The 27,948-nt window shown below is 44.8% G+C and overlaps 1 protein-coding gene across 1 annotated transcript; it reads left to right on the forward strand.

Moving 5' to 3' along the window:
• The first annotated feature begins 43 nt into the window (after positions 1-43).
• Positions 44-27,928, forward strand: PUSL1 (pseudouridine synthase like 1). Its single transcript, XM_074161629.1, has 8 exons — positions 44-189; positions 1,376-1,433; positions 8,628-8,815; positions 15,472-15,621; positions 17,869-18,042; positions 22,222-22,276; positions 25,746-25,908; positions 26,970-27,928. The coding sequence occupies exons 1-8, from the start codon at positions 131-133 to the stop codon at positions 26,999-27,001; spliced, it is 879 nt and encodes a 292-aa protein (XP_074017730.1). The 5' UTR covers positions 44-130; the 3' UTR covers positions 27,002-27,928.
• Positions 27,929-27,948: the final 20 nt, after the last annotated feature.

Raw genomic sequence — 27,948 nt, forward strand, 5'->3', positions numbered from 1 at the left:
GTCAGCGCCGCCGCCGCGGCGGCGGAAGCGGGCGGGGGTGGGCGGGCCGCCGGCGGGAAGGGGCGGGAAGGCCGCCCGCCTGCTCCCCGGGCCCCCCTTTCCCTCCGCCGTAGGGCCCTAGGCAGCAAAAATGGTGTCTCCCCCAACCCGATACCTAGTGTTCTTTCAGTACTTTGGCACTAAATATAGGTAGGTGCCTCAGCTCCCTCAGCCAGGCGCGGTGGAAGTAACCAGCGCCTGCTGCGGCCCTTGGGGGGAGGGGGGTGTCAGCCATGGGGGAGCGATGAGGAGAAGGTTGGGGACAGGGTGTGTGGTTTTGGTGAGGGGTAGATCCCTTGCTCAGGAGGTGAGAGTGGGCAGGGAGCTGGACTCTCTTGCTGCATGGGTTAGGAAGGGGATGGTTTGGGCAGGACATGCATAAAAAGGGCAATGAGGAAAAAAAAATAAAAATCAAAGGACAGAGAAGGTGGCAAAGTCGTGGTCTCGGGCTGTGTGTGTGTGGGAGGCGAGTTCCTGGGTTTCCTGCAGCGGTGGTGGTTTGCAGGGCAGCGGGTGCTCGGTGGTTGGGAAACTTGTGGTGCCCGAGAGATGCAGGTGGAAAGGTCCATGGGCCAAGTCCTCCTGGAGGGCAGCTGAGGTTGGGTTTCCCCAGGCCTTGAACATCCCACATATGTAGCTGTGTTTATTTACATTTAAAAAAAAACAAACCTGTGTGGGAGAGCTTGTGCAGCCCCAGCTCATGGAGCTGAGCCTATCTTTGTGAGGTTTTTACAGAATAAGACCATCACATGCCAAAACCCACACTTCTTTTGCAGTGCATGGGCTGTGTCACTGTGGGTACTGACCTAAATTACTCCAAGTAGTTACAGGTAGGTTGGGTTTAGCCTCAGGATGTATCTCTGCACTTCAGCAGCTTTTGTGAATGGCTGTGACTTCCGTAGTAGAGAAGGAAGCTCTTCACAAACTGTCTTCATGGTCTTCCAGCCCCTTGATGACATCCACGGGGCCTGCAGGAAATGGACGTGCAACTGGCGACCAACTTCAGGCCCTGAAATAATTTTATCTGCACATTCTTTTCTAGTGTAATTTTTCTGCCTTATCTTCCCAACACATCACCCTCCATCTGAGGGGCTAGTCCAGAGAGTAACATTTGAAGGATGATTTTTATTTCCAACCTCCTTTCTTGCAAATAATCCCTGTGTCTGTTTTCCTGTCCATTCATCAAACTGTTTGATCCCTGCAAGTTCTGTAAAAACATCCAAGTCACTCAACAGCAAACAGTGTGATGACTGTCCCCTGTTAACTTCTAGATGTGTTGGTGGACTCTGTGTCAAGTCCTTGGGTGAGTAACTATTGTATTTGTTTTGCTCTGCAGTGGGGTTATGGAGACTTCGAATGATCAGACAATAGTTGGAGTCCAGAATTATTTGCAGGTAGGTGCTTGCAAATCATATTGTCATTGAAATGAAACTTCTAGGGTCACATTGTTGAACTACAGATAGTATCAAGGATAAATATTATTTTTAGATTGACACCGAATAAGACACTTGCATATTGTTAAACACTATAATATTCAAAACAAAGTGCTTTACAAATTATGGAAGTCTACAGGTGGGAGAAATAGATCAGGGTGAAGTAAGAGACATTAAGGTCCTGATCCTGAAAAAGATTTGAACCACTCAATGAGACTTGAAATTCTGGTATCCGAGCCCAGAACTCTGATTCTGAGAATCCCTGCTCAGCTCCTGGCCCACCTGGATGTACTTAAGCATGTGAGCTTCATCAGCTCTTACGGCTTTGCCTCCACTTTTTCTTAGAACTGCCTCAGTTCAGAGCAGGTTTAGTTTATCTGTTCTAGTACATGTCTAAGTCCTTTATGGATTTAGAAACTAGATGCTGCATCCTCTCAGGAGAGGATGTCTCTGATAGACTTTTTCAGACATAGAACAAAGCACAGCAGGATATCCATTGTTCTGAAGGGGAAAAAAAATGCTTAGTATCCATTCTTCTGAAGTTCTAATATCGTGGTGAAAAAAGGTATGATCCTGTCATCACTGTTGTTCCAGTGCTGCTTCCCAGGTTCTCAGAGTGTAAGAATGGCTTTCAGGACCAAAGTGCTGTTTGGGCTTGGAGTGTGTAATAGGAGTGCAAAAGACCCACTCTTACACCAGCGAGTAGAAAGTGAGTTACTTGCACTGGGGAACTGCTCAGCACACCTGGATGTTTCTGTAACGTGGTAATTTAATTCCAAGCTGCTGTTGAGCTGCAATATTTGAGCAGTGCTGGTGAACCCCATGGTCCTTTGCAGGGCAGGAATCAAAAGGAAGCTGCGTTATTTTTCTCTCTTGTTTTAGAAGCATCACGTAGTTTGCAATGAAGCTTGTGCCTATTTAGAAGATAAGAGATTGTTGAAGAGGTTGATCCTGATTGCTTTAGGTCAGATCATGCCTTTTTGTTACTTGGTTTGGTTCGGTCAGGCTGTCTAACCCGAGATCACAAGCTGTAGGGGTTTGAAAGTGGTGCACCCACCCTTCTTGTTTGTGATAGTCTGTTCTCTACATTAGCTGCAGTCCTGGTGTTGTGCAGGAGCAGAGCTGTTGAAAAGCTGGTCCGGGACTAGATTTACTGTCCCACCCAGCCCTTTGGTGACCATGGCCAAGATATTTCCACGCTGTGCCTTGGTTTAGTGAGTGAGGGTGAGAGTTCTTGCATGCTCTTGCTAAGCGGTCTGCAGAAGGAAAGTGTGATGAATTATGGTTTGAATAAGAGTTCTCAGGGTGCATTTGTATGGCTTCTTGCCTGACACCATTGCGGAGAAAGTGTATAAATATTGTGCAAATCTTGAAAGAAGAGCCCCAAAGGACTTTCTATCTCATCTGTCTAATCCTCTGAACCATCCAGTGTCTCAGCCCCAGGCGCCGGACTTTGGGTGAGCCCAGCAGTTGTTTTGCATTATCCGAGTAACTTTGTTTTAATAGGCAAGTGGGTAGAATGGGTGATTAAAGGAGAAAAGAATAAGAAAAAAAAAGGAAAAGATAAACTTATTTGGTGTTGTCTTTTCACAGTATCAGCACTTTGCAGGCCAGTTCTGGGATATGTGCTTTGCTTTCATGTGGTGGTATTGATGCTGGGCACTGCTGAGCAGGGCTGTGTCTATTAGAACCACATGGGAAGTCTTAAAGCAACTTTAATAGAAAACTTCTGGGGCCTGTAGGAATTTATCTTCCTCCATTTCTGTGCAGCCTTGAACTTCCCAACTTTGCAAAGCCAGGAAGGCAACTGAAGGGAAGGGCAAAATTAAATCTGTAATGAGATCCTTATTGTATTCTAAATATGTTCAGACATTTGTTTGCAGTTACAGATGAGAAAATAACCTGTGAGGTGTAGACCTTGTGTTTCGACAACTGTGCCATTAAAAGTGTTATGCACTGGTGTGTGAGCAGGCCTCTGTGTGATAATGGAAAATCACTGGACTAGGGCTCAGCAGCCTATAACCCTTTGTCACCCTAAGCTTTTCTAGTCCTCAGTACTGCTATGTAACAGAACCCCTGGAGGAAATGGAGACTTGTTGTAGTTTGGGGACAGATGTAGATATTTGAAGGAGCTTTTAAAATATCTTTGAGGGGGCTGAGCTTTGTAGACAACTCTCTTTCTTTCTTTCTTTCTTGGAGACAATGTATTTGTCTTGAAGTGCTTGGAAGCCCAGCTTCCTAGTGATGGGTCCAAACCAAAATTCCAGACCTTGCTTCCCCGGATCGGGAAGTTTGAATCCTGTGACTTGGCTCCCTCCGGTTCCTTGTGTAAACTTAGAAAATGCAGCACTTCATGCTGTAGTCTCAATTCTTAAAAATGTCCCTACCGTAAAGGAAGATCTCCTGTGTAGCACCTTTAGCTAAAGTGAGTAGCTATTGCTTGTGCTAACGGGCACCATATGCGAGGCCTGTGAGGATGTACAGAATTAAGTTCCCTTTCATGTTTGGTTTGAACCATCTCCTGAGTGTGCTGTTTCCCATTGTGCTGGTAAATGCTGCCCAAAACTAATCTTCCCCACACGAAGCTCTGCTTTGGCCAGCAGCCTTGTGCTAAGGCCAGATATTATTCCTCATAAAAGGAAAAGGAGAGAAGAGAATATACACAATCTCCTTCCTATGTGAGGCAGCTTTGGGACAACCTCCTGCCCCCAAATCCCCCTCAAAAAAAAAAAAAGCAAGAGAGAAAGGAAAATGGACCGATAGAACTGTCATCTTCAACCCCTGGGTGGATCATCATTTCAGTGGCATAGGAAATTGCTTTGGAAACCCTTTCTTCTAGGAGAAGCCACTTTCTCAGCTTTTTTCTTCCTGGCTTTCACTTCAGCTTTTATCTATTCCGCTAAAAATGAGTTAGGTTTTTAGTTGGTTTCAGTTGGCGTAGCACCCATTGAGTCGGGGAGGCTGTGATGACTCCAACCTGAAACTTGCATGTTGTTATTTATTAGAACACAGCAACTTACAAATCATGCAGCATCCTCCATAACAGAGTGCAATCCCTTGTGTCTGTGCAACTCACACCATTGTGCATGGTGAAACCAGTAAGCAATGCAGTTGCCGTGAAAGAGAAATAGACACTTATTTTTCCCAAATATTCCTAATGCCCACTTTCTCTTCCACACACCCATCCACACTTCATTTCACAGGCTCCTTTTGTGGTGCCCAGATGCTCTGTAGACATAAATGGCTGAGTATCTTGGGGGTTTTTTATTTAGAGTTCAGGGAGAGAAGTGGATGAACTTTTGCTTTCCCACCATAGGTGGTATACATTAACGGGCCTGTTCTGCATCTCGCCTCTCCAGCATTTGTACAGAGCGAGAACAGAGCTGCGAGTAATAATAGCAATCTGGAATGTGGATCCATATCATTCTGGCACGCAACAGTGGAAATTTCAGCGTGATTTAAAATATGGAAGTGCTTAGTGAATAAAACCTGTTAGTAGAACAGACCTACCAAATGCAAGTAATACTTTCCCCTGCATGACGGGTATGTGGGGTGTTAGAGGTATAAACTGATACCCTGGGATGCTTATTGCTGCTCCAGAAATATGATCGTCTGGAACGACTATGACTGGGGAAGTAAAGACTAAATGAAAATGGACAAGATCTGACCCGATGAAAGGCCTCCAGCAGGTGCCAAGCCAGGATTTCAGTGTTTGTAACACCTGCTAAAGAGAAGGATATTTGCATACTCTGTGGCTTAAAGAAGGGAGCAGAGACCTGTGAGCTCTGACCACAGCCCAGCTCCTTTATTCTCTATCTTCTCCATTGCTTTTTAGCTGGGTGCTGTGGGCAAAGGGCTTAACTTCTGCCTCGGTTTAGCCCCCCAGGAATCCATAGATGATAACTAACAGGGCAGGGATCTGGATTAATAGCAGTAAAGCCTTTTGAGTTCCTCAGATGAAAGGCCTGCTTGTTTTAGGGGCTTGTTGTTGTTGTTGTTCTGAAAGGGCAGGAAAAACTGGTTGCTCTCCAAGCAATTACTAAATGTAAATAATGCATCTTTTTTTAACAGATTAAAGTATATAGTTTCCTCCTCTGGTTCCTATCAGCTGCGTGTAGGCTCAAAGGATCCTGGATGGTACAGATATGAGACATTTGCATAGGTGAAGTGATCAGTTCTGAATTGCCTGCAAAGAAGTTCAGCAGTTCAGAAATTCTCTCTTTAAGGAGATTAATTAGGATGGGATTTAAATGAAATATTAAAATTTAAACTGGAGGCAGCAGTTGATAGTATATTTTCAACTGCATCCCTGTTAGGCTGGAGGAAGAATCCACAAACAAAGCTTTCAGCTTTCACAAACTGAGATTTGTTGTTGATGGTGGTCACGTTCCTCCTTGGATGCCCAGCACATACATCCTTCAGTCATCTCTCCAGAGAGGTGTGTCTGGGAGAAAATTAAATTGTGCTGGAGAAGGGCAGCTGTGAAAATACCATTTGTTGAACCCGTCGTTCAGTCCTGCACCTCTGTGGATTCATTGGCTGACCTGAGCTGGGGAAACAACCAGATTTGCCTTGGAGTCTGCAATCCTCTCTTTCTTCCTCTCCTGCCTGCTCTCCAACAGGGCTCAACTCCCGCTGGCAGAGGAAGAGAGATCCAAACAGGGTTCTTATTATCCAGCTTTGTTCAGCTGCAGTGATTGAAATGGGATGCAGTGTTGAATCCAAAGGAGTGCTGCATCCAAACTTCTCCAAGCCCAGAACAAGAAAGGATGTTTTCCATGTTCTCTCCCTCTGCCCCCACCCAACTGTGTTCCCACTGGCTGGTTTTAGCCTGATGAGAAAGGAGGGGGAGAAGAGGGTGGAGGAAGGGAGGAGCCTGGAAAACCCAAACATATCTTTGCAGAAATTTTGCTCTTAAAAATGCAGCTTCTGCTTTGAGACAAATTGCTGAGGCACAAGCCAAGGCCTGCTGCAGAAACCTATTTAATTTCTGTCTGCTTCTCTCTACGTAAGGGTGATAAATAAAGATTTTCGTTGCTAATTGTAACCACATGTGAACTCCAAATAGAAGGATTAGGAAGGGGAAAAAACTAAGGTCGTTTTTGTTCTGTTTCCCAGGCTTTCCCCTGCAGCTTGGTTACATTTTTCCCTTGCCTCCCTATGCATTTTAATGGTACGTCTCTGAGAGCCTAGAATCCTGTCTGCTCAAATAGTATGAGTCTGGAAGGTATTTGTGACTCAGCAGTTCACACTTTATTGACTCTTGGTACTAAATTAGAATGTAATAAAGACCACTGCTGGGCTCGCTACTCAGGACATGGGAAAGAGAAGGATGTTTCTAGTCATTGATCTGGTTTTCTGCCTTTTTTTCGCTGTTTTTCAGTCTTTTGGATATGCTTCACTCGTTCCCTGTAATAAATTACATTGGATTTTCTGTTTAAGGGCCTGTCCTCACAAAGAAAAAAGTTGTATTTCGCAGTGGTCCAGCAGCCTACTTTAACACCTTACTGTGGGTAAGACCTGCTGTGGTTTTAACATTGCATTAGAAACCCTGGTGTTCCAATAATTCCTACCAGTGTTGGGCCCTTACCAAAACCCACTCTGGCTTTGCTAAACTTAGGCCAGTCTAGACAGACTCTTAAATATATAGCATCTAATCAACCACCTTAGTATCTCTTTTGCTCTCTCTCTTTTGTGTGCGCATCTTGATTAAAAGACACCATACTAATGACTCATTTATAGGGTTTTATTTACTTTCCCAGCAGGAACCTGTAGTATTTCACCCAGTTGTTTCTTCAGCCCTTTGTTAGTGGGCAGAATGGAAAGGCAGAAACAGGGTGGGGATAAAAGCCAGCTGTGTGGAGAGAAGCAGCTGGGAAAGGGAAACAACAATCCTAGTGGATCCAATCAACAGGTGGATTCTCCAGCAAATCCATCCCCAAATCCATATGGAGAACCTAGGGGATCTTAATCATTGTCCTTCCCCTTGTGTTAATAATAGTAAATTTCAGTTTGTTGCAATACAGTTTGCTAACTAATTTTTAAAGTACCTCTCAGCTGCAGTATAATTTTAGGGCCTTTTGGTCCAAAAAGCTTGAACGCTGTGACTGTAAAGCTTGAACTCTGTGATGGTGTAAATGTTTGTCACTTTCTGCTTTAGTCTTGCTATGGCAGAGCTCTTAGCGTGAGTGAGACATCACCTGAATATTAAGGCAGCTCCAACCCCTGAAGAGAACAGTACTTGAGGATTAGCCTCATCAAGTTCCTGCATTAATGCAACTGTGGAAGCAGCCAATATAAGGGAATTCCATCTTGTGACTGCTGGTGGCGTGTGTTTGTCCTGTGGTTATTTGTACCTGCTGGGGTAGCTCAGTGTCAGCTCAACTACTGGTGTGTTTTATGAGAGCTGTGTCTCCATTCTTAGATCTGTTTATGTTTATATTTCTCAGTGGGACTAATAAATGCATTACATCAGTGTTGTGCTACCACTCAGCTGGTCCCCTGCCTCCTCCTCTGCTCTTAACGATTAATGGCAGCGTGTTGCCCTCTCTAGCCCTGCTCCCTTTGCGGATGGAAAAGAACTTCTGGCTGCAGCAATAAGCCACAGTATTTTACACCGTTCTGGCCTGCACTGAAAGCAAAGGATGCAGCCTAAGCTCCTTCAGGCATCTTGGCTGATGTCATTCAGGCATCCCTGTGTGCCATTTCCATCCCTTTAAGGCTTGGGTCCTGCAGCTTTTTAAGAGCTACTGAAGCAATCCGAGTCCAGTTCTTAGCAGTAAGTTGCAGAGGTGGTGTCTGGGTTTAAATGTGTAGCTCTTTATCCTCTTTCCTACTTAACCAATGACATAAAGCAAAGGATAACAAGATGAATATTTTTTTTTACTTTGTTTCGTGTGTGTAAGGAAGCTCACGTGACATTTTGGATATTCTGTTTGAGGTGATTTCAGGACAAAAGGTGAGAAACCACTGGTGCTAGAAGTCCCCCAAACAGGCTTCTCTCCATCCCTTTCTTTGCAGCCTACTGTAAAACTCCCAACTACTTTTCCGTGTGAACAATAAGGAGACATGTGGTTAGCAAGGAAGAGGATGCTTTTTCTTAGCTAGCTTGAAGTGAGTCTGCTATTCATGAATCCATCTCATGTTGGCTTTCAGAAGGCAGCGGAGAACCTAAAACCCATTGTTCCCATCAAGTTCTACATCTCCAGCCGAACAGATACTGGTGTCCATGCACTCTGCAACACTGCTCACTTTGACATCCAGAGGGCACCGGGGAAGCCAGCTTTTAATGAGAAACAGCTCATCTACTGTCTTAATTACCACCTGAGGTCTGAGCCAATCCGGTGAGTTGGTGGCAAGTCAAAATCTTTTATTTTGCCCCTGTTGGAAAAGGAGAAAACGCAACAGTGATCTCCCATCTTCACCCACAAGATATATTTTCCCCTGTTATGTTTTGGCAAACCACTCTCTTACGCAGGTGTATTTCTGCTGCTACCAGACCCCTGGCACATTAAAGATCAGTCTTACTCCACCGTTGTTGTCAGGAGATCATATATGCTGGCACCACTAAAACACAAGTTGTGAGAAACTGGGGTCACCATGTGAGTATTGAATCCACTGGGATGACTCTAGTTTCACACATGAGCCAGGACATTAGCATGTTAACTTTCAGTGCTGCTTTATCCCCCAAACTCCCTAATTTTCTTTGTTTATTGAATTGGTACATAGTGAAATCTAGGCTGCAGTATTGCCTCTCACCTGTATCTGTGCAAAAAGATGAAGAACAAGCAAACGAAATTGCTGTTAACATTAGTATAACGTACTTCTCCCTTCCCTGTGATCAGCCTCTCTTCTTCCCTTCTAGACCAAGGCTACCACTTGACATGGTTTGGATAAGTTACATCAAAAACTCCAGTTTAATATTTTTGTAGTGAGACTTGATGTTTTGCTCAATAGGATAGATTAAGTCTTTTTCCTATTATACCCAACCATTAATGACTAGGGAGAGTTGTGTATGAATGTAGTGAGGAACTTGATACAGCAATCTACAGAGAGCAGGACAGGCATTTCTTCCTATTTTCTTCTTTCTTCTCGTTAGAGTTACTACTTCTTACAGAATTTCAGAGTGAGCTTATTCTGCATGAGGCCTAGGTCTAAATGCCCACACTCAAAGGCAGAAAAAAACTGATCATTAAACCAACAGTTTCTGTTAGGATTTTGGATCAATTACATAAGTAATTACTACACCCTGTGAATTTTTAAAAAGGTGGATTGAATTTCATGTTCTTTGCTTTTCTTCCCAAGCTGTTGTACAGCTGTCAAACAGTTTCTGTGTTCTTCCCCAGCTATGGGGGCATTTTTATGGTTGAAGTGTAAATTGAATGAAACACTGGGGTTTTTAGACTAGAAGCCCAATCTGTGCTATGTCACAGAATCAACATGCCACTTGCCAGCAGCTGCTTTGCTGTGCTCTGTTCTTTCTTGTGTTACTTTGTCTTATTTGGGTGAACGAAAAACTCTTGGATGTCTTTGTCTATGCAGTGTTTGGCACAACAGGACTTGAATCTTGGTACGTTACTGAAGAGTGTGTCAAAGTACTTCAGTGTGTTGTGCAAGAAGATGGATAATTTGTAGGAGTTATTTAGGTGAGCAAAAGAACTTTGATGCAAGATGCCAGTTGGTAATTACCAGTTGGTAATTACTCAGAGGCCTGGGATGCTCTGTTTCACATTCCTGCAGTCTTTCTGATGCTCTGAACATGAAGGAAGATTATGGAGGTAAATTCCCCATGTCGGAGCAAGGCCCAGGACAAAAAAGCACATCCCTCCCCACCCAGTGAAGGGATTGTTGTAAGAATAGCAATGTTACTATGAAGTACACTCCCCTTTCCCGCTTCACCCTGTCTGCTTTATTTTCTAATCTCTTCTTTGTGAAACAGGGCCTGACCCAAATGCTGACATAGCAAGGCCAGGGATTTGAGGACTGACATCATGCTTGCATCTGGCCTTGGTTTTGCAAGGGAGGATTCTAGTTCTGCAGGGCTTGGGGAACGGGGAATCCAGCTCTAAATGTGCAGGTGCTCAAATAGTTTGGGGTCTGAGGGAGGGAGAGATGAATGGTGATGGTACTTTTTTTCCAGGAGGTCTTCAATGCATGTTCCACGTGCTGTATAAAGCAAAGAGTGAGTTAGTATGAGTTGGTTGAAGCTGTGGCGTGTTCTGCAGAAGGTGTTGATCTGCACTTCAGTCAGCTGTTTTGACTTTTTCAGAGCACATTGCAAGCATTCAAACCTTAAGCGAAGGAAGGAACCTGAGGAAGGCAATCCCAGGTGGCAGAGTCTTCTCTAGCTTTGACTACAGTGGTGGGCGTTCAGTACCTCTGGGAACCAGGCCACCAGCATCAGACTCTCCAAGGTGTTTGCCACTGTTTTTAGAAGCAACAAAGCTATTGCCTGCCTCTGGCTGGCAGAGAGATGTGTGAGAGACAGTGGTGGCTTGACGTTTGCTGCTGTAACGTGGTACATTGTGACTGGGATCCCACCTACATACCTTCTGTAGGTCTATGCTAAAGAAGCGTTTGGTTCCTGTAGCTCTCATGGCCTCAGGATTGGGTTTTGCAGTGGTTTCCTGCAGTATTTCTGGAGTTGTACATGAGTGATGCTTTGCATTTATTTGAACACAGTGGGACCTTTTATCCATGGGCTTTCAGCTCGGTCAGAGACTGGAGCAGAAGCTGCAGCAACTGTCTCGGAGCCAGCTGCGTTCCTTCACCTCCAAACAAACACCAGGGCAGCCATCAGAGGATGAAGGGGAAGAGGAAGTAAAATCCTTGGAATCTGAGCTCAGGAAAGAGGGCAGGAAGGCAGTGTGAGAGCCTTGTTACTAGAAGCACATAGTTCCTGTTAGTGGCTGTTTATTTTGTTGTTTTAACTGACCTTTTCCCCTGGATGTTTACACTTCTTTTGGCAACACTCAGACAGCTTTGGGAACAGCAAAAGGCCACACTGATTTTCCCATTTGATCCCAAAAGTCTTCCAACTACCCATGTCAGCTTAGCTGTCCCTCCATGAGACCTTCTCATGATGTCTTGGGGGTGAGCTCAGCCTAAGGGCAGTGCGCGATGGCTGTTGATGCTGCTTGAGATTGATCTAGAGTGTGGCTGCTGTTTGAAATGCAATGTCAATCCCCAGAAATCTGTAAGGGAAATTTCTCTCTCCCCATACCTTATTTGCAAAAATGTGTTTTAACAGTTTGCTGAGTTGGTTGAGTCTTTCTCTGAAAGCAAAAGTTTCACAGTGGGTACCTGAAAGAAAAGTGAATACTGATTTCCCTGCTTTTCCTACACAGCCCACGGACAGCCCTCCAGTAACAAGTCAGTTCATGCATCCCAAACCTGCGACTGAATATTAGCAGGATAATGTAAGCTTGACAGTTTTGCGCTTACAAATCCAGTTCCTCCCTTGGCCTCTTGAAGTAGCAGATAGATTCCTCTGCGGAGAGAGGCCAAACAGAAAGCAAATCTCTCTCAAGCTAACGAAGTTGCGTGCTTAACACTTGTGAGTACTGTCTCTTGACAGCTTTCACCTTCTTTGACGTACGTGTGAAGAGTCTAATGTAGCTGCTGTGGGGTGGAGATGGAGATTATTTCTTTTCAGACTGCTGTGTCAATTAAAAAAGAAGATTCTGAAATAGAATTTGACTTCTGTGGGGTTTTGATTGTTATTTTTGCTCGGACTGAAAACTAGGTCAGAATCTATGCACTCTGGAAGTCAGACCCTTCCTGGATATTCTAGTAGTAACTGGGAACATGAAATAGGTCATAGTTTTGATTTCCTTCCTTAAAAGACTAAAGCAGTTGTTTGGGTGTCAAAACTAGCTGAGTTTGCAGCCAGAGGGTACCACTGCAATAATCAGACTGTTCTATGTATCACAGCCACTGAATCTCAGTCTCTCCCCAGTTTAGGCTTGTGACTCGTCAGTTGTGTTGTCTAGTTTTAATGGAATAAGTTCAATACTTTCAATACTAGTAAAAAGCTTTTTTTCTTGCACTAAGATCTGACAGGTCTGTATCAGGAGGTAATATCTTCTGATGAGTTACAGTGCTGGAGTTTATCAGGGTGAAGTCAGCTCTACTCCTTCTTCCTTCCTTGGGCTGAACCTTTTAAAATGGTTCAGCTGCTTTCCATTAAGGAGCTTGGTGACGGGCATGAGTCTAAGAGTATTCAGCAGCCATCCCCTCCCTCTGTAAATATGACTTTGCCAAGAAGAATTCTCTCCTAATGCTGAAGAGAAAACTCGGCACTTTCATGTGGTTGCAAGCAAGGGGTGATGGAGAGAGGAATCTTTGTGAGAACACATTATTGTCGATAGAGCTTGGAAGGGAAACAAGATTCCAATCTGGCTGACTGTATCATCAGCAATAATAACCTTCTTTGTAGCATGATGGGTCTCTTCTATCAACTGATCTGTCTTTTAGATTTGCAAAGCATATTTGGAAGGTCTTGTCCACAAAGATCAGAGTGTATTTCATAGATGGGGTAACTTTAGGAGGACTTTGCTGTCCCTTAAGTAGGGATGTTAATACAGTAGACTCACACCTTCTATTTCGGGTTTCAGCTTTGTAAGCACACAATAAAAGCTGTTGGAGTGACAAGACAGAGCTGAGATTTGTCCTACCTCCTGCAAATTGGCATTTAGTTTCTGTTGTCAGTGGAGAGAGAAGGATGTACTTCTGGAGGACATCTTTGTGTCTAGTACATTGCCATTTCTGGGTAGATGCCTTCGGGCTTTTTTTCCTTCAACCTCTTCCTGAAATTCAGGCTCTGATGAAAAGGTGAAGAATGTTGTGAGTCTTTATTTACCAGCAGTCTTTCAGAAAATGGGATCTTAACAAGGCCTGAAATGTGGCTGCTGGAATAAGTGCTAGAAAGACATTCCTAACTAGAAAGAGCCTATAATAGTAATTGCATCTGCTAGAAGAGGCAGGAGAGGATGCCTGCACTGAAGAAGCATGTGAGCATAAATAGGCTTTACTGAAAGCATCACTCTATCAGAGGGAGTAACAGGCTAGTTACTTAATAAAAATCACATAAGCATTAACAAGAGAAGCTCAAGATAGATGAAATGCTTGTGGAGGCATGTAGACAGAAGAAAATAAATGTAATAATTATATTATTGTATTTAGAAGAGGCTGGACGTCCTAGGTTCAAGCTCCATTGCAGGCCTGGAGGATGTAGTCTGCATTTCTACTGAGAGTTCATAGCAGCGGAGCAATCTCCTGGGCTTGTTATTGCAAATCTTTGTGGAGGCCTGTGGCTCAGCTTTAATTTCTTCTTCTGTGGTCTGAGCCTTTGCAGTCAAGGGATGTGAGCCAGAGGCACTTGAGCTGGCAGAAATCCTTGAAGTGCCAACTTTTTTAAAATAAAATAAATAAATAGGTTTGTCTATTACTTGGTCCCAAGTGGTATCATATTTTTTGGCTGCCCTGGGTCCCTTCTCCTCACAATGCCAAACTCCAAAGACAGAAAAGACACACAGCAGGAGAAAAACTGCCTTCTGAGGAGAGGTATCCTCTAGAATAACACCTGCAAAGAGATTGTGCCTGTGTGATAGCGGTGAGGAGCCAGTACTCTGGGATAAGGGAAAATCAAATGCAGTAGAAACTGCTGCTGACATGTTCAAATCAGTGATAAGACTTTGGGAGAGGTGCAGAAACACAGGGAAGCTCTGTTTTCTCCATTGTCAGAGAGAAGGGTGTTTTCCTCTCTGACAGCCTTCATACCCTCCCTTCTGGCTACCAAGCTGTCTGTGTCCCACGGTGAAGGTGAGATTGGCTTAGAGAAACAAGGCAATTTCTCCCTGTTGCTTGTAGAAGAAAACAGAGGAGTTCAGCTGCCTAGAAGTCTGCTTCTTGAGTTAACTGCCCAGAGTCAGTGGAGGATGAGTAGACACGACCATTCCCAAAGGCCATTCTCTGTGAAATGTGAGGGTTCCCGTGAGGTCTGCACGCAGAATTCTGCTGTTTTCAGATAGACTCAGTCTAGGTGATGGTGGGATGCACCTTTATTTTCATTGCCGCGGCAAAGTCCTATTTGTCTTGGAGGTTGTGGGGGGGAGGTAGGAGGGAAGTGACCTAGTTTCATCTATCTCCATCTGCTACAGTGAGCTGTATAGCTGCCTTTGAGAGGGAACACAGAGGTAGCTGCTGCTGGAGGAGTCCTTCCCACATGCGTTTGGGACCGTGGTTCTGCAAAAGCAGAAGGGCAGAGTGTCTGTAAGGTGTTCTCCTCAGCTGGAGATGGAGGGAGTCAGCTTTGCTTTGCTGCAAATGGGGACAGACTTTTTAGCAGGGCCTGTTGTGACAGGACAAAGGGTAATGGCTTTAAGCTAAAGGAGGGGAAATTTAGATTAGATATAAGAAAGAAATTTTTTACAGTAAGGGTGGTGAAACACTGGCCCAGGTTGCCCAGAGGGGTGGTAGATGCCCCATCCCTGGAAGCATTCCAGGCCAGGTTGGACGGGGCTCTGAGCGACCTGATTGAGTTGAAGATGTCCCTGCTCATGCCAGGGGAGGTTGGACTAGATGATCTTCAAAGGTTCCTTTCAACCCAAACGATTCTATGGTTCTGTTTTATCAGTTGCCATTTCTCAACTGAAGGACTGATAGGTCTTAGCCCCTTGTGATGGTGTGAGCATCCCCAAAATTTGTTGATAGATGACCCAAATCAGCTTCACTGTGCATTTGATGGCAGGGGTGATGCCAAGGCTCTTTTGCTGCCTTCTAGTTGACAAATGCCTGTGGCAGCCTACAGATGCCAATCCTTGGTCACTGGTTAGTCGTTGGCTGTCAGGAGAAAATGATATTTAATTAATTATAAATGCAGTTTCTCAAATAATCCATTGTATGTTTCAGTTCCCATCTATGTGGTGACCAGGCAAAAGCTTTTGAATTAGTGCATGACATTTCTCTCCATCTCACTCATTCTCTTCTGTCCTAACAGCATCTTGAATGCCCATCGAGTGGCCAACAGCTTCCACGCGCGCTTCTCTGCCCTGTCAAGAACCTACGTTTATCGGCTGCTGATGGGCTGCACTCATCATTCTCAAATACCGGTGTTCGAAAAGGATCTCTGCTGGGCTCCCGCGGGAGGGTAAGTGTTCCATTAAATCTCTCTGGGGAGTGACCTCATCAGCACTCCGGAAAGGCTTGGCTTTTGGGGGAAGCAGAGAGGGGGAAATTTCCACATGTGAGACCAGATTCCCTGTTCATATTGACAAGATTTCCCTGTTGAAATCAGTGCACTGGGTGATGTTCACTGAGACCTGAGATTTACAGCTCTTTTTAATCGTAGTGTCAGTTGTACCAGCGATAAACATGCTTAGCGCTGCTGAAATACTCAATGGCTCCGGGTAGAGTTCATCAACAACTTTGCGTGTCCCTTCCCGTGGAAGTGATGAGTGTTTCCTCAGATGACCTCACTAATTCATACAGCAAACCCATTTGGACAGCTGGCTGAAGGAACAGTGCTCTGATGGGATGTAGACAGGCAGAAATGCATTGCGCGGCAGATCTCGGAGTTTTAGTTGTGACCTTACAGGCAGGCAAGAACGAGGGCTGAGAATTCTCTTTTTTTTTTTCCCCCTTAGTCATATTTCTGGTAGCGACTCCATGTAAATCTGTGTTTTCGTTCCCAATCTGAGTGTCTGTGTGTTTGAGTAGTGGAGAGCCAATGACTCTGAGCAACCCTACAATGACAAACCAGTGTATCTAGCTCAGTAGTCACTTGTGTTCTTGGAGTAGCCACTGAATCATAACAAACCAGTGCTTGTTGTATGCAAGGGAAGAAAAACAAATTCTGTGCCATTTAAAAAACCAACATGATAAACAGTGGGTGAGGAAAAAACAAACAAAAGCCAGAAAATAATTTGTTATCATCCTTTTAGTTTATGTTGTACTGAGATAAACATACAGTCAAGAAAACTGGTTTTCCACCACACTATAGAAAAACAAGTTTGTAGCCAGTTATGGTAATTTCATCATCGCTATTGGAATAACAACTGTGGGTAATGGAAAAAAATGTAATCTCAACTGTTCTAGCAGAGGAATAAGAATGACATTGTGCTAACATTACATTGCTGACTTTCTTTTCTGTGGGCTGTGGAAGGGAAAAATAAATACGAAATAGCAAAATTAGATGTTATGTGCAAAAAGTGCCTTAATCTTGGGCTTTATGAAATAGCGTTTAATTTAGTCCAGACACTGCAGTTAATTTTCTCAAATGGCAATACCACATAAAGGGTAGGGTGAGCATATTGGAAATGCTGAATGGGAGGTGTCTTACTCAAACGTGGGATGTTTGGAGTGCTGGTTAGTGGAGAAGCTCATAGCGTGTGCACTGCTGAGCACATCTGGTGTGTAATACACATATACATTACACATGTTGCACATCAAACTTCTGTAGACGTCTGAATTGCCAGTTAGATGTCACCAGCACTTCTCAGTGTGACCAGGATTCTGTAAGTGCTGGTCATTTGTCTTGAATACAATGAAAAAATTTAATTATGTTGGAAACCCCCATCTTGATTTGTTTGTTTGTTTGTTTGTTTTCTTCAGAAACATTTTGACTCCTGTTAAAATCTGAAAAACTTAAGCCATAGATCATACTTATTTGCTCAGGCTTTTCTTAGGAGAAATTTACAAAAATAGAATAAAAATAAACATCTGTTCAACAAATATATTAGTAAATTTGTCTCAGTTTCTTTACTTGAGGCTATTTTGAACAGACCTAGATGCTTCAAACGAAGAAATCTGAATGACATCTGACATTTTGAGTTTTACCTTTGACCCTTCCTTCTGCATCTCCACCCTGGGTTTACGCTGGCTTCACCTCTGATGGTTCGCTCACTCATTCCATTTCTGTTACTTCCTAATTTCATCTTCCTGCTGTTGCAAATCTAAGGTTTGGAAAACCATCACAGTGTTTGGTATTTTCTCAACCTGGCAACATCTTATTCAGTTTATAAGATCCAGATACTGCAAAGAGTTTTGTTTCTCCTGCCCTATGCTCTAGCCAGCAATTGGAATAGAGTTATTTGAATTGAACTGTTATAAGAAGCACCGCAGGATAAAGGTTTGTGTAAAAGCATGTGCCTGCCAACCCCTCATCTCGCCTGGGGTTTCAAATACCTTCAGACCTCAGGTCACTTGGCATCTTGGCTTGTGCTTTGGGCTATTACAAGACAAACTCCATCTTGCAAAAAGTGCTTCCACAATGCTGCAATGTTAAATTTGCGTGCCGGTTTTCAGTCTCTCATCAATTAGTTGGATTTTTGACCCCCCTAACATACTTTGTCCCACCTAATGTGCCTTTTCTTTTGCTCTGCATGTTTGATTTCAGCTACCTGAACGTGCCTGCCATGCGGGATGCAGCACAGTTCCTGCTGGGAACACACGACTTCAGCACCTTTCGTTCACTTAACTCCGAAACGCCTTTTCGGTCTCCAGTCAGAACCATCCTCCAGGCAGACATCCAACCCTCTTCTGGGTTCCTGTCCCACCACTATGAACACAGGTGAGATCCCAGATGCTCAGTAGAGAGGCTGCTCTGCTCAGCTAGTGCTTGCTTTCTCTCAAATGCTATTTTCCAGCATTGCTTTGAGAACTGACCTCCTGTGTCAGCGGGGTTCTGCCTAATGACAGCTTGGAAAGGACATTTCTTTCCCTCTCCTCCCCAATGTCCTCGGGGAGAAAGATGAGCAGGAAACTGGTCCAGTTGTTTGTACAATAAAAGGCAGGATGTTATAAACTGGTGTATGGAATCTAGCACAGAGCAATTCCTATGAGGTGCTTCCAGCATTTACACTCATTTTGGTTGCTAAAGACCAGCTCTGCCAGGGGATGGGAATTTTTCCCCCCCCCTGCTGCTGTCCTAGCTTTGCTTAAAGGCTGCAAAGAGAAGGAAGAAACCCCACCCCGACACCTAGGTCCCTGCTGTAGCTATGCAGATCCCCTCAGTTCACACCACTAACTCCTACTGCCTTCCCAGGGGATGCTGATGAAGGAAAGCCCAATATTCCTCAGTTGTTACATATGCAAATGGTTGTTCTTTCAGGACCAGGTCTTGCAAGTATTGAAATTAAGTGGCTTGATATATTCTCTGTCTAGTAGAAAGTGAAGATTTTTCCCAGAAAGATTATGGGTATTTATCATCTGAACTTTAGCTTTCATGCTGGCTTTTCACAGATACGTGGAAGTTGTGTTTCAGCTTGAAAGCAAACCTGGCTGTTGTCTGTCTCCAAACCACATTTTCCTGCTTTCTGATGAGGAGAAAATGCTTTTCTTTGTAGTTTTCCCCACCGAATACCTACTGAGCTGTCTGTAACAGTAAGTGCCATGCTCCAAGCTTTGGAGCCTCACTGAGTTTGCAAATAAGCCCACTGTTTCTTTCACTGCGTCCTGGAACGGAGTATTTTGCTAGCAGTAGTGTATGAGGAAAACCGAAAGGGAGCTGCAAAAACAGAGAGAGATCTGTGTGCTCTGAGTAACCCTGGTCTTTCAGTTCCTCCCAGTTCCTCCCATCTTCTCCGATTCCTGCTTTTCCTGCTCAGCGGCGGTGCCTGTCAACACACAGCCACGTTATAAAGAGCCACCCAGTTGGGTATGGCACTGCCACTGCCACTCTGCTGTATACGCACAAAGATGTAGGCAATTAGTGCCAGATGTAAGCGCTTACTTCCCACTTCTTGCAGCTGAGAAACACCGTTGCCGTGGGAAAAGGAGGGCTGGAGAGGAAAATGGGTGCTGTCAGGTGGCTGCATTCCTGCTGTTTGCCATTGGGTTGCCGTTGCCAAATGGAGAGCTTGGCCTCCCTCTGCCAAGCATAGTTATGCATAGGGACACGAGTAACAGTGAAATGCTTCATCCACAGGATTATCTTGTCCTTTATGATGGGTTCCATTATAAGTGGCAGAGTCCTGAGATAATCTGAAAATAACCATTAATAGTTTTGTTGAGATAACTTGTGAGTGCATATGGACCAGATTTCCTTCCAAATCCAGACCTGCTATTGTCAGTTGGCTGATCTCTGAGACTTATACGGATCAGCTCTTTTTTATGCCTTCAGTTTTCATGTAAAAATTGCAATTTGCCATTCTTTGCATAACTTGCTATATCAGCCCATCCCACATGAGGCCAAAAACAGCTCACGAGAGAGAGAGCAAAGCTAAAAACTGGATCAAAAGCATCAAGCTAGTTGCTGATGGAATATTTTTGCTTTTGGTGACACATGTAGCCAAACTTGTGTTTTATAGTGAGTCATTTTGATAATATGTCAATATAAATTGATTTAATGAATGTTTAGGCTGAAGGGGATGGCTTTGAGAAGCCTATTTTCAATGCATTAAACTAGCATTTAACTCTCTTAGAATACTTTGTTAGTAATAACCACAACCATGAGTTTTCTGATCTAGAGAAAAAAGTTGTGGGTTTTGGGTCTTTGTGACAGGCTGTTGGGGTTTTTTTTGTTGTTTGTTTGCTTGGGGTTTTTTAATTACAGTGTCCTAGTTTTAATCTGTCAAACTCTCCCCATGAGAACAGCTGGCAGTTGTGGAGCTGGTGTTTGTTTGCCCATTCAGCAAATAAGACAGCAAATATTCCTGAAGTGCACGTGTATTTCTTCACTGCAGTAGCAGAATGAACTGTTCCTGCAATGAAAAGGCTGGGATAGCAGTAAAAGCTAAATAGATTTTTTTTTTTCTTTAGCCTAATCTAAGGAGGTTTATTTTCTGTTTCAGAGGGAGGAATACGTAAAATGATAAACTATGGTCTCTTAGTCCAATAATGCAGCTTTTCTTTCTCATTCTTTCCTTCTATTCCGAACTTGAACCACATCTTCTGAATTGACCACTTGTCTGTTTAAAAGGCTGACTGTTAAAATGACTCCTTCCATCAAACTCAGTTGCTCAGCAACAGTGGAAGTGGAGTTAGTGCCCCATCCTTACAAAAAGCTTTTGAATGCTCAGGATGTGTTCAGAGGCTTAGCCCCATCTCTTATTCCTGGGGAGTGATTGCTCTGTCACCTCTTTTCTACCTGAATATGTTTTATTCATTGCAAGGTGCTGGCTTCTGCTGCCAAGTGGAAAAAGACAGCTGGGTTTTTTGCTGGTAAGCAAAATTGGCTGCGAGATTGACAAGAAAAACAGCTTCCCTCCTAAAGAAAAATATCTTGTTCTCTTTCAAAGTCTACAAGGTATTTTTCTTCATTATCTTGACCCATCTTTAGTAGCCTAATATATCTTGTCAAGACAACCAAGGCAGGAGAATCCTGGCTAAAGAAGGTGCATGCAATTTGGTGAGAGGGGGGATTTGTCCCTTCTTGAAAAAAACTGTCTCTTGATCTTTGCTAAAGATCTGAGCTGGGTTATGACCTCAATGTGCTGGGTATTTGCACATGTGTCAGCAGTGCGCGTGTCTGTGTGCCATCGCGTCGAGCTGGCGGGAGAGCAGACCATACGTGAGTGATAGAAACCTTGTCATTTCCTGACATAAAGAGGAATCCGGGGGCAGGAGCTGCCTTTGCATATGCCAGCATACACAACAGGGAGGGCTAAAAGCAGTAATTTGTAAATCCGGTGAGAAAACAGCTTGTGGCTGCTCCCTGCAATGACTGTGTCACAGTTTCTCTTCCTGCCAGCCCTGCCCTGGTCACCGAATCATAGAATCTATGAGGTTGGAAGGGACCTTCAAGATCATCGAGTCCAACCATCAACCTAACTCTGACAAACCCACCACTAAACCATGTCCCTCAGCACCACATCTGCCTGGCTTTTAAATACCTCCAGGGAACGTGATTCCAGCACTTCCCTGGGCAGCCTGTTCCAATGCTTGATAACCCTTTCAGTGAAGAAATTTTTCCTACTATCCAATCTTAATCTCTCCTGGTGTCTGGGCCTGGGAATCATGTTATCCCTGCTCCATCTTTCTTCTGTGGCTCGCAAGAGCTGTCCCCTCTCCCAGGGAATGGGCAGCCCCTTTATCAATACCCAGGTGTTTCCAGCAAACCCAGCCCATCCGTCTGAACCCTCTGGACAAACACGTTGCAGCTGTGCTTTTCTCACACCTGATTCTAGTCTCCGTAGCCCTTAGATACCCAGTCACTGGGCTCATTGCAAGGGAGGAGAGGAGAGGGTTTGCATGGAAATACCTGCTTTTCTGGATGATACGAGGTAAATTTTGTCTCTTTTTGCTGTAGGAAGGCTGTGGGATATAAGGAGCACTTATAAAATGTTAGTGAGTTTATTTTTTTTACCGTTACTTTCATCAAAATGACTTCTAGGATTGCTTGGTAGCGTAGAAGCTTGGGGATGCAAGTACTGAAGTGAAAACCTGCCCCTTTTTGTGCTCTGTTGGCGTATCTGATGTATGATCAGATGATATCTGATGTGTCTGGTTTTTTTTTTTATATATATCTAATGTGTGTATCGGGTTTTTCTTATTTGTAGGACAGAAATGTGTATATAGGTTCTTCCCTGCAGGACTGCTCTGGAGAGTGGGTTCGCTTTGTGTTTTAGTGTTAGAGCTGGTACCAGAACATCAGCAAAACCACAAACATACTTAGAAAGCAACCTGTAGAGATTTAGCAGAGGATGCAAGTGTCAGTGAAGTCTTGGAACAATCAGCCTCAGTAGAGTTCTTACAAGGAATATGTGGTAGAAATGTGATTTTTAAATGCTTTTTTCGTTCCTTTCTTTAGGGGACTGGAGTTTTGGGAGCTGAAGTTCAGGAGCAGGTCATTTCTTTACCGACAGGTAAAGTTGGGTGCTGTATTTGCCACACCGAAGTGTCGCTATCTCTAATTATTGATGGGTTTGGCAGTATTGCATCCCTGTGTGGTGCCATCTCTGTCGCAGAGCTGCTGTTACAGCTGTGTGACACACACAGGGACCTGGGATTGGAGATCTAAGGTTCTGTAGTCTGTGTTTTATCCAGTAGAACCAGAATCGCTTAAATTTGTGTCTAAAATGAATGGCCAAAGTCACAGAATCGTGTGGGAGGATGGAAAGTTTTGTTTTCCACAATCTTTGTCCTTGCAGTCTGAGTGGTAAAACCCAACAGACATATGTTCTTGCTCTGCTGAATGGCACTGGGCCCAGCAAAGACTGCCTGGAATTTTACTTTCTGGCTTTGGAGCATGAAGTAATTCTCAGTGCTGCACAAAGGAGAGGTGGGAAGGCCTGATTCAGCTGCGCAGGCAGGACTGCAGGATCTTTCCCTCTGCCGTGTTCTCTGGTCTCCCCTGGGTTTTCTTTGAAATAATTCCAGTGGGGTTTTTGCCACTATCCTCAGGGGAGACAGCTCTCTCCACAGCTTAATGGATCACCTCGTTAGGACGGAGTTGGCTGTTCTCATTCTGCCTATCCTGGCCGTGGTCACACTCTGGAGGCAGGGAATAGGCAAGAGAGGGCTTGTTTTTCAGACGAGAGAGGGGGTGTTTTGTGGGAACAGCAAGCCGCTATTTTTTATTCTGTTTTGACAAACCAAATTTGTTTTTATCCTGCGCCAAGCAATGCTCTGTAAGCTCTCTGACAGTGGGTGTCTGGATATGAGCAAGGGAAGAACAACAACGTGCTTGAGGAGGGCTTGATATACAGCAGGGATTTGCCTCATCAGATGCTCTTGTGACAAGGAGAAAATGCTGGTAACCCATTTAGTGCATTAGAATGGAAATGCTGTTTAGTGACATTGAGCAGAGAGGAGAGTTACCCGTAATACTCTGCTCAGCCTAATGCCCTCTCTGACCCGCCGTACAGCGAGCTGGCAGCCTGGAGAGGAGCCGGAACAGGCTGGACACGATGAACTCGCACTCTTTTTATTAGAGAATTGCACCGTTTTTATTAGAGAAAAGGGTTAAACAGCCCCAGAAACTATATGTATGTATGTATTTTTGCTGAATAGCTTGGACACAGGGGGAGACACCAAGCACGTGGCTATTTCACATGCGTACCATTAGTCTGCATTTACAGGAACGAACTCTAAGTGTGGAGACATCAAAGCTAAAGTCGCTGTGTACAATGACCTCTAGTGAGGGATGAATAAAATTACATATGTCAAAGATCTGTGCTTCTCTGTGCCATCTGCTTAAAAGCAGGCTTCTGGCACTCTGCAGAGCAGTTTAAGATCAGAGCACACAGAGACAGACAGTGCTTGCCTTTGGATAAATATATCTTGGCTTGTTGGACCTTCTTCGTTAGCAATGATAAACACAATCAGGTTGCTTAGTGGGCTTTGGTTTATTCTTTTGTAAATGTTAGTGGATCAAAAGCTTAGACCGATGCTTCATTAAAGCACTACATTTAAGTTTTCGAAGAGCTTGGTGTGCTTTGAAAGGTCATTAATAGAATGAATGTTTATTTAGGCCAAGTGACTGATCGTGCCTGCGCAAGCGGGGATGTGTTCTGGCAGCAGCGTGAGAAGGTGAATCAGAGAGGACAGTGTCTGCTTGACCAGTTTCTCCCGTGTGGGCTTGTACTGCTGTTGCCTGTAAAATTTGAGACTGGAGAACAGTTCTTCCCTTCTCTGCCTTCGTCCTTTGTTTCCCCAGGGAAACAGATGTTTCCCTGAACCATCCCCAGATGTTTCTTGCACAAGCTTTCTTGGTGCCCATGGGAAGTAGGTAACCGCCTGTATACTAGTCTCTGGGTAAAAGTCTCTCTAGGAGTGCCTTGCTGAGAGTGAGCAATTTTGGCATAAGTTGAGGAGCTCTTACATGCCAGTTATTCCTCGACAGCAGCTTCACGAGGCTGCCTTGACAGCAGAAGTACCAGGAAGACGAGTGGTCAGTGCTCTGCCTTCGGAAGGATGCCTTCAGCTCATGAAATGTAGGCACCACGCAGGGATGTGATAGCTAGTCATGGGGAACAGCATTCGGTGTGCAGGTGGCATTGGCAGATGCAAGCCTTGGCCCTCCTGGAGCAGCATATCTTCTAGGGATATAGAAGGAAAGGGTGTTTTTTGGCTGAGAGGATGCTGAAGTGTGAGGGGTGCTCACGCAGGAGGTGAGCACGGTGGTGTGAAATTTGTGTGGAGGGAGGGAATGGAAGCTGTGACACTCAGAGGTGTTTGAAATCCCAGTTTGCCGCACTGGGGGGCTGTTGTCTGGCAGGCTGTCCTAGTTAGGGTTTTTCTTTCCTCTTTTTTGGCTTTCTGAGAGAGAAGCAAGCCCCACCTGGAAATGGTGTTGCTTTTATATGAAGAACCTGTGAGCTCAGCTCTCCCAGCAAGGCTGCGAGCCTCCTGCCACAGACGGATGTGTGGGTGCTGCTGCTCTTTCTCAAACAGAAACCACCCACTGCTCTGCTTTCTTCCCATGCATGATGAGAACAAGCCTTGCTCCAGTTGTGTGGCTGGAGATCATTGTGTTACAGGTCCTCATCTCATTCTTATGAATGTCTTTAGTTGTAGGGAGGGAAGACTTAAAGGAAATGGGGTAATTTTGCTAGTTCTTTGCCCTTCCCCACCACCAGCTTTGGTGACTAGAAGGTGCTGTGCCATTGCATGTCGCGGACAAGCTTAGCTGCTCTGTGTTGTTATGTCACCCCAGTCAATACAGAACCTAAGCAGCCCACGCAATCCCTGCTAAAAGGGGAAAAACACCTTTCCTCCGCAGACTGTGGGGGTGACTGGGGTACTGGAGTGACTGGGATTGCTGGGGCATGCTCGGGGACGAAGGGAGTATGATCCTTCTGCAGAAATAAAGTGGGTACTGGAAATGCTCCCTGGAGGTGTGTGATACCAAAGGAGTACAAGGGGCAGCCAGGACTGGCTTGAACCCTGAGGGGCGAGTCTGGGCTGTGATTTGGGTCACTTCAGTGGCACTTAAAGCAAGGGTCAAAACATTCTTTACATGGGGAAATGCTTGCTTCTTTCTGACCGCCCAGCTGAAGCAAAGTGCGTGGCACTGGGAACAACTGGTAGTGCTAGGAACAGGAAAAGAACACCAGAAATTAGGCTTTCTGGCAACTATGGGTTTAATAATAACGAGGTACCTATATTCAGGAGCAGGCTTATGTAAAGAAATCATGGAGGTATCATTCTTTCCTGAGTCACAGGCACTGAACTCTGATGAGGTTTCTAGCTTGACTTGCCATCAGTAGTAACTGTGGGCTGTGACACAGCACGATACTGATGATAGCACGAGTGTAGGACTCCAGACAAAACTTCCTAATCCCTTTAAGTTTTACAAGGGCAGCTCCTAAGATGTCTTCTCTGTTTTTCCAGGTCCGAAGAATGGTTGGGGCTCTGGTTGCAGTTGGCCAGGGAAAGTTAACACCTCGTCATATAAAGGAGTTACTGGAGATAAAAGATTCACGGGCTTTTCCACCGAATGCCATGGCTCCACCATCTGGACTCTTCCTAAAATCAGTGGAATATAACGAAGCAGGTAGGTGAATGCAGGGAAATGGCATTTGTTTTGTAGGAGTCAGATCTAATACCAAAGGGAGCAGTAACACCCACAGCCTTCCTTTCTGTGCCGCCTGACCTATGGCTCACAGCTTTGTTCGTTGACACCCACGTCACAGTGAGTGCCCAGGACTGGAGAGGTGTTTGCAGCAGTTGTTATGGAAAAATTGTGGGTTTTTTCCAGTTAGATTTCTTCCTCTTGCTTTCAGGGTACTAAAAGAGAGGTTATGTTGACACTGATGGTGAGATCTCACATGAATGATACTTTAAATTGTCATAAATTCTTGTTCTGTCCCTCAACAATGTATAAAAATCAACTCTTCTGTGGTATCTAGGCACCTGCAGATGCATTTCTGTTCACTCGCTTCTCCCTTGGTATTTTTGAGAGGATTGTACAGACTGGAGGACAGAGCCCAGATCAACCTTTTGCTTATATGGTGGCTCTCTTAGGTTAGATCAGATGCTGTCAAATTATCTGAGTTTTTTAGCTTAAAATAGTATAAATGGAGGGCTGGAAGCAAATTTGCAGAAGATGCCATATGGATGTTGTGGAAGTTTGACATCCCTACTAGGGATAGAAGGTATTTAAAGCTGCAAGCATTAATCCCTCTCTGATTAATCCAGTGTCCATGAGATGTGGATACAAAGGACTTCCCACCCCACACCAGACCTTCTCCAGGCTGCCTTGTCTCAGCCAGACCACAGACCTCCTCGAGTGGGCTTCAAGCATGCTTCTCTGGCAGCAGTGGTGCTCACGCTGGGGATTGAGGAATGTGGAAGGGAAAGGGAAGCAATTAAGAGCAGTGGAAGGAGCTCAAATGGAGTTCTGAGCTCTTGGCCTGGCCTGGAAAAGGTGGCTGCTGCGTCCTGGGTTGGGCCCTCTCCAGTGGAGCTTGTCCTAAGAGTGCTGGCCATGGGGCTACCTGTGCCAGTGGGGAGGGAGCCCAGGTGGGAAATGAAGAGCATTTTTTAAGTGCTTTCAGGTGCTTTCAGTGCCATCTTTTTCCCTAAATCAATGTTTTCTTTTTTTCCCCCTCTCAGATTTGGACACTACAGATGCCCCAGGAGAATAGCAGCTCTGTGAGAATACAGCCGTGTCTGAAAGGACTGTTGTGGATTCGGGATGGAGGTTTGCCAAGCGCTCCTTACACAATACACCGTCTTGTCTCAATAAAAATCATTGACTGGGACCGTAGGCATCTTCCTATCATTTGTTCTTGCCCTCTGAGACTGCCAAGGGAAAAGGAAGAACAACTCCAGGCTGCTTTCAGATAACTGTTGTTTTTTTTTCTTTTTTTCTCAGACTCTTGTGTGTGTGTCTCAAACAGGAGGAGGAAGGAGTGGGGCTTGGAGTTTGTTGGGTTTTTTTTCCTTCTGTGGTGTGTGGGGGAGGGATGCAGGCTTAGAACGGGGGTGGAGAATGTAGCATTTCCTCTCTGTCCCTCTGCTCTGTCACCCTGGCTTTGTACAGCAAAGTGCAAGGGACAACTGTTACTGTTTGATGCAGTGAGTTACAGAAACAGCCTTTGAAAACACTCGCCCTTTCCTCCCCTCACCCGCAGTCACTGTCTTGCTGAACTGCAGTGGCGTTGACATGATCCTCTTCCCTGGGACAAAGTCGTGTCTGTGGCGTGGTACAGGGGAAAGTTCCTTTGAGGCCACTTAAAACCTGTTTTAGTGGTCACAGCCTGGCCTGGTGTCACAGGAACAGCTCTAGGGGTGAGCCAGCCTAAGCATGAGATGCAGCACTTTGGGCGGTGGAGGCTCTGTGGCCAGAAGGTGGCTGTTGCTGGGCCTTCACTTGCTTGTTGGTCACCACCTGCTCTTCCACAGTTGTTGGTGCAGGGGCACTGCAGAGCATGCCGGAGTCTATCCGTGATCTAAGGGTGTGTGAATCGTAGTGCAGGGCAGGGAGCAGAGAGAACTTCTTTCTTTCTATTTATTTTTATTTAAACCACTCTAACCTCAGGTTTTGCTTGCTTATAAAATGCACAATTGGGTAACTTGTGGTTTGGTTTTT

Source organism: Numenius arquata, chromosome 20, assembly GCF_964106895.1.
Source record: "Numenius arquata chromosome 20, bNumArq3.hap1.1, whole genome shotgun sequence".
In the NCBI taxonomy this organism is placed as follows: Eukaryota; Metazoa; Chordata; class Aves; order Charadriiformes; family Scolopacidae; genus Numenius; species Numenius arquata.

Bases quoted from the DNA above. Each gene is read 5' to 3' on its own strand.
- PUSL1 (XM_074161629.1), top strand. From the start codon at position 131: ATGGTGTCTCCCCCAACCCGATACCTAGTGTTCTTTCAGTACTTTGGC. The intron at 15,622-17,868 runs GTAAGTGTTCCA...GTTTGATTTCAG, and splicing joins TGCTGGGCTCCCGCGGGAGG to CTACCTGAACGTGCCTGCCA. The intron at 22,277-25,745 runs GTAAAGTTGGGT...CTGTTTTTCCAG, and splicing joins GGTCATTTCTTTACCGACAG to GTCCGAAGAATGGTTGGGGC.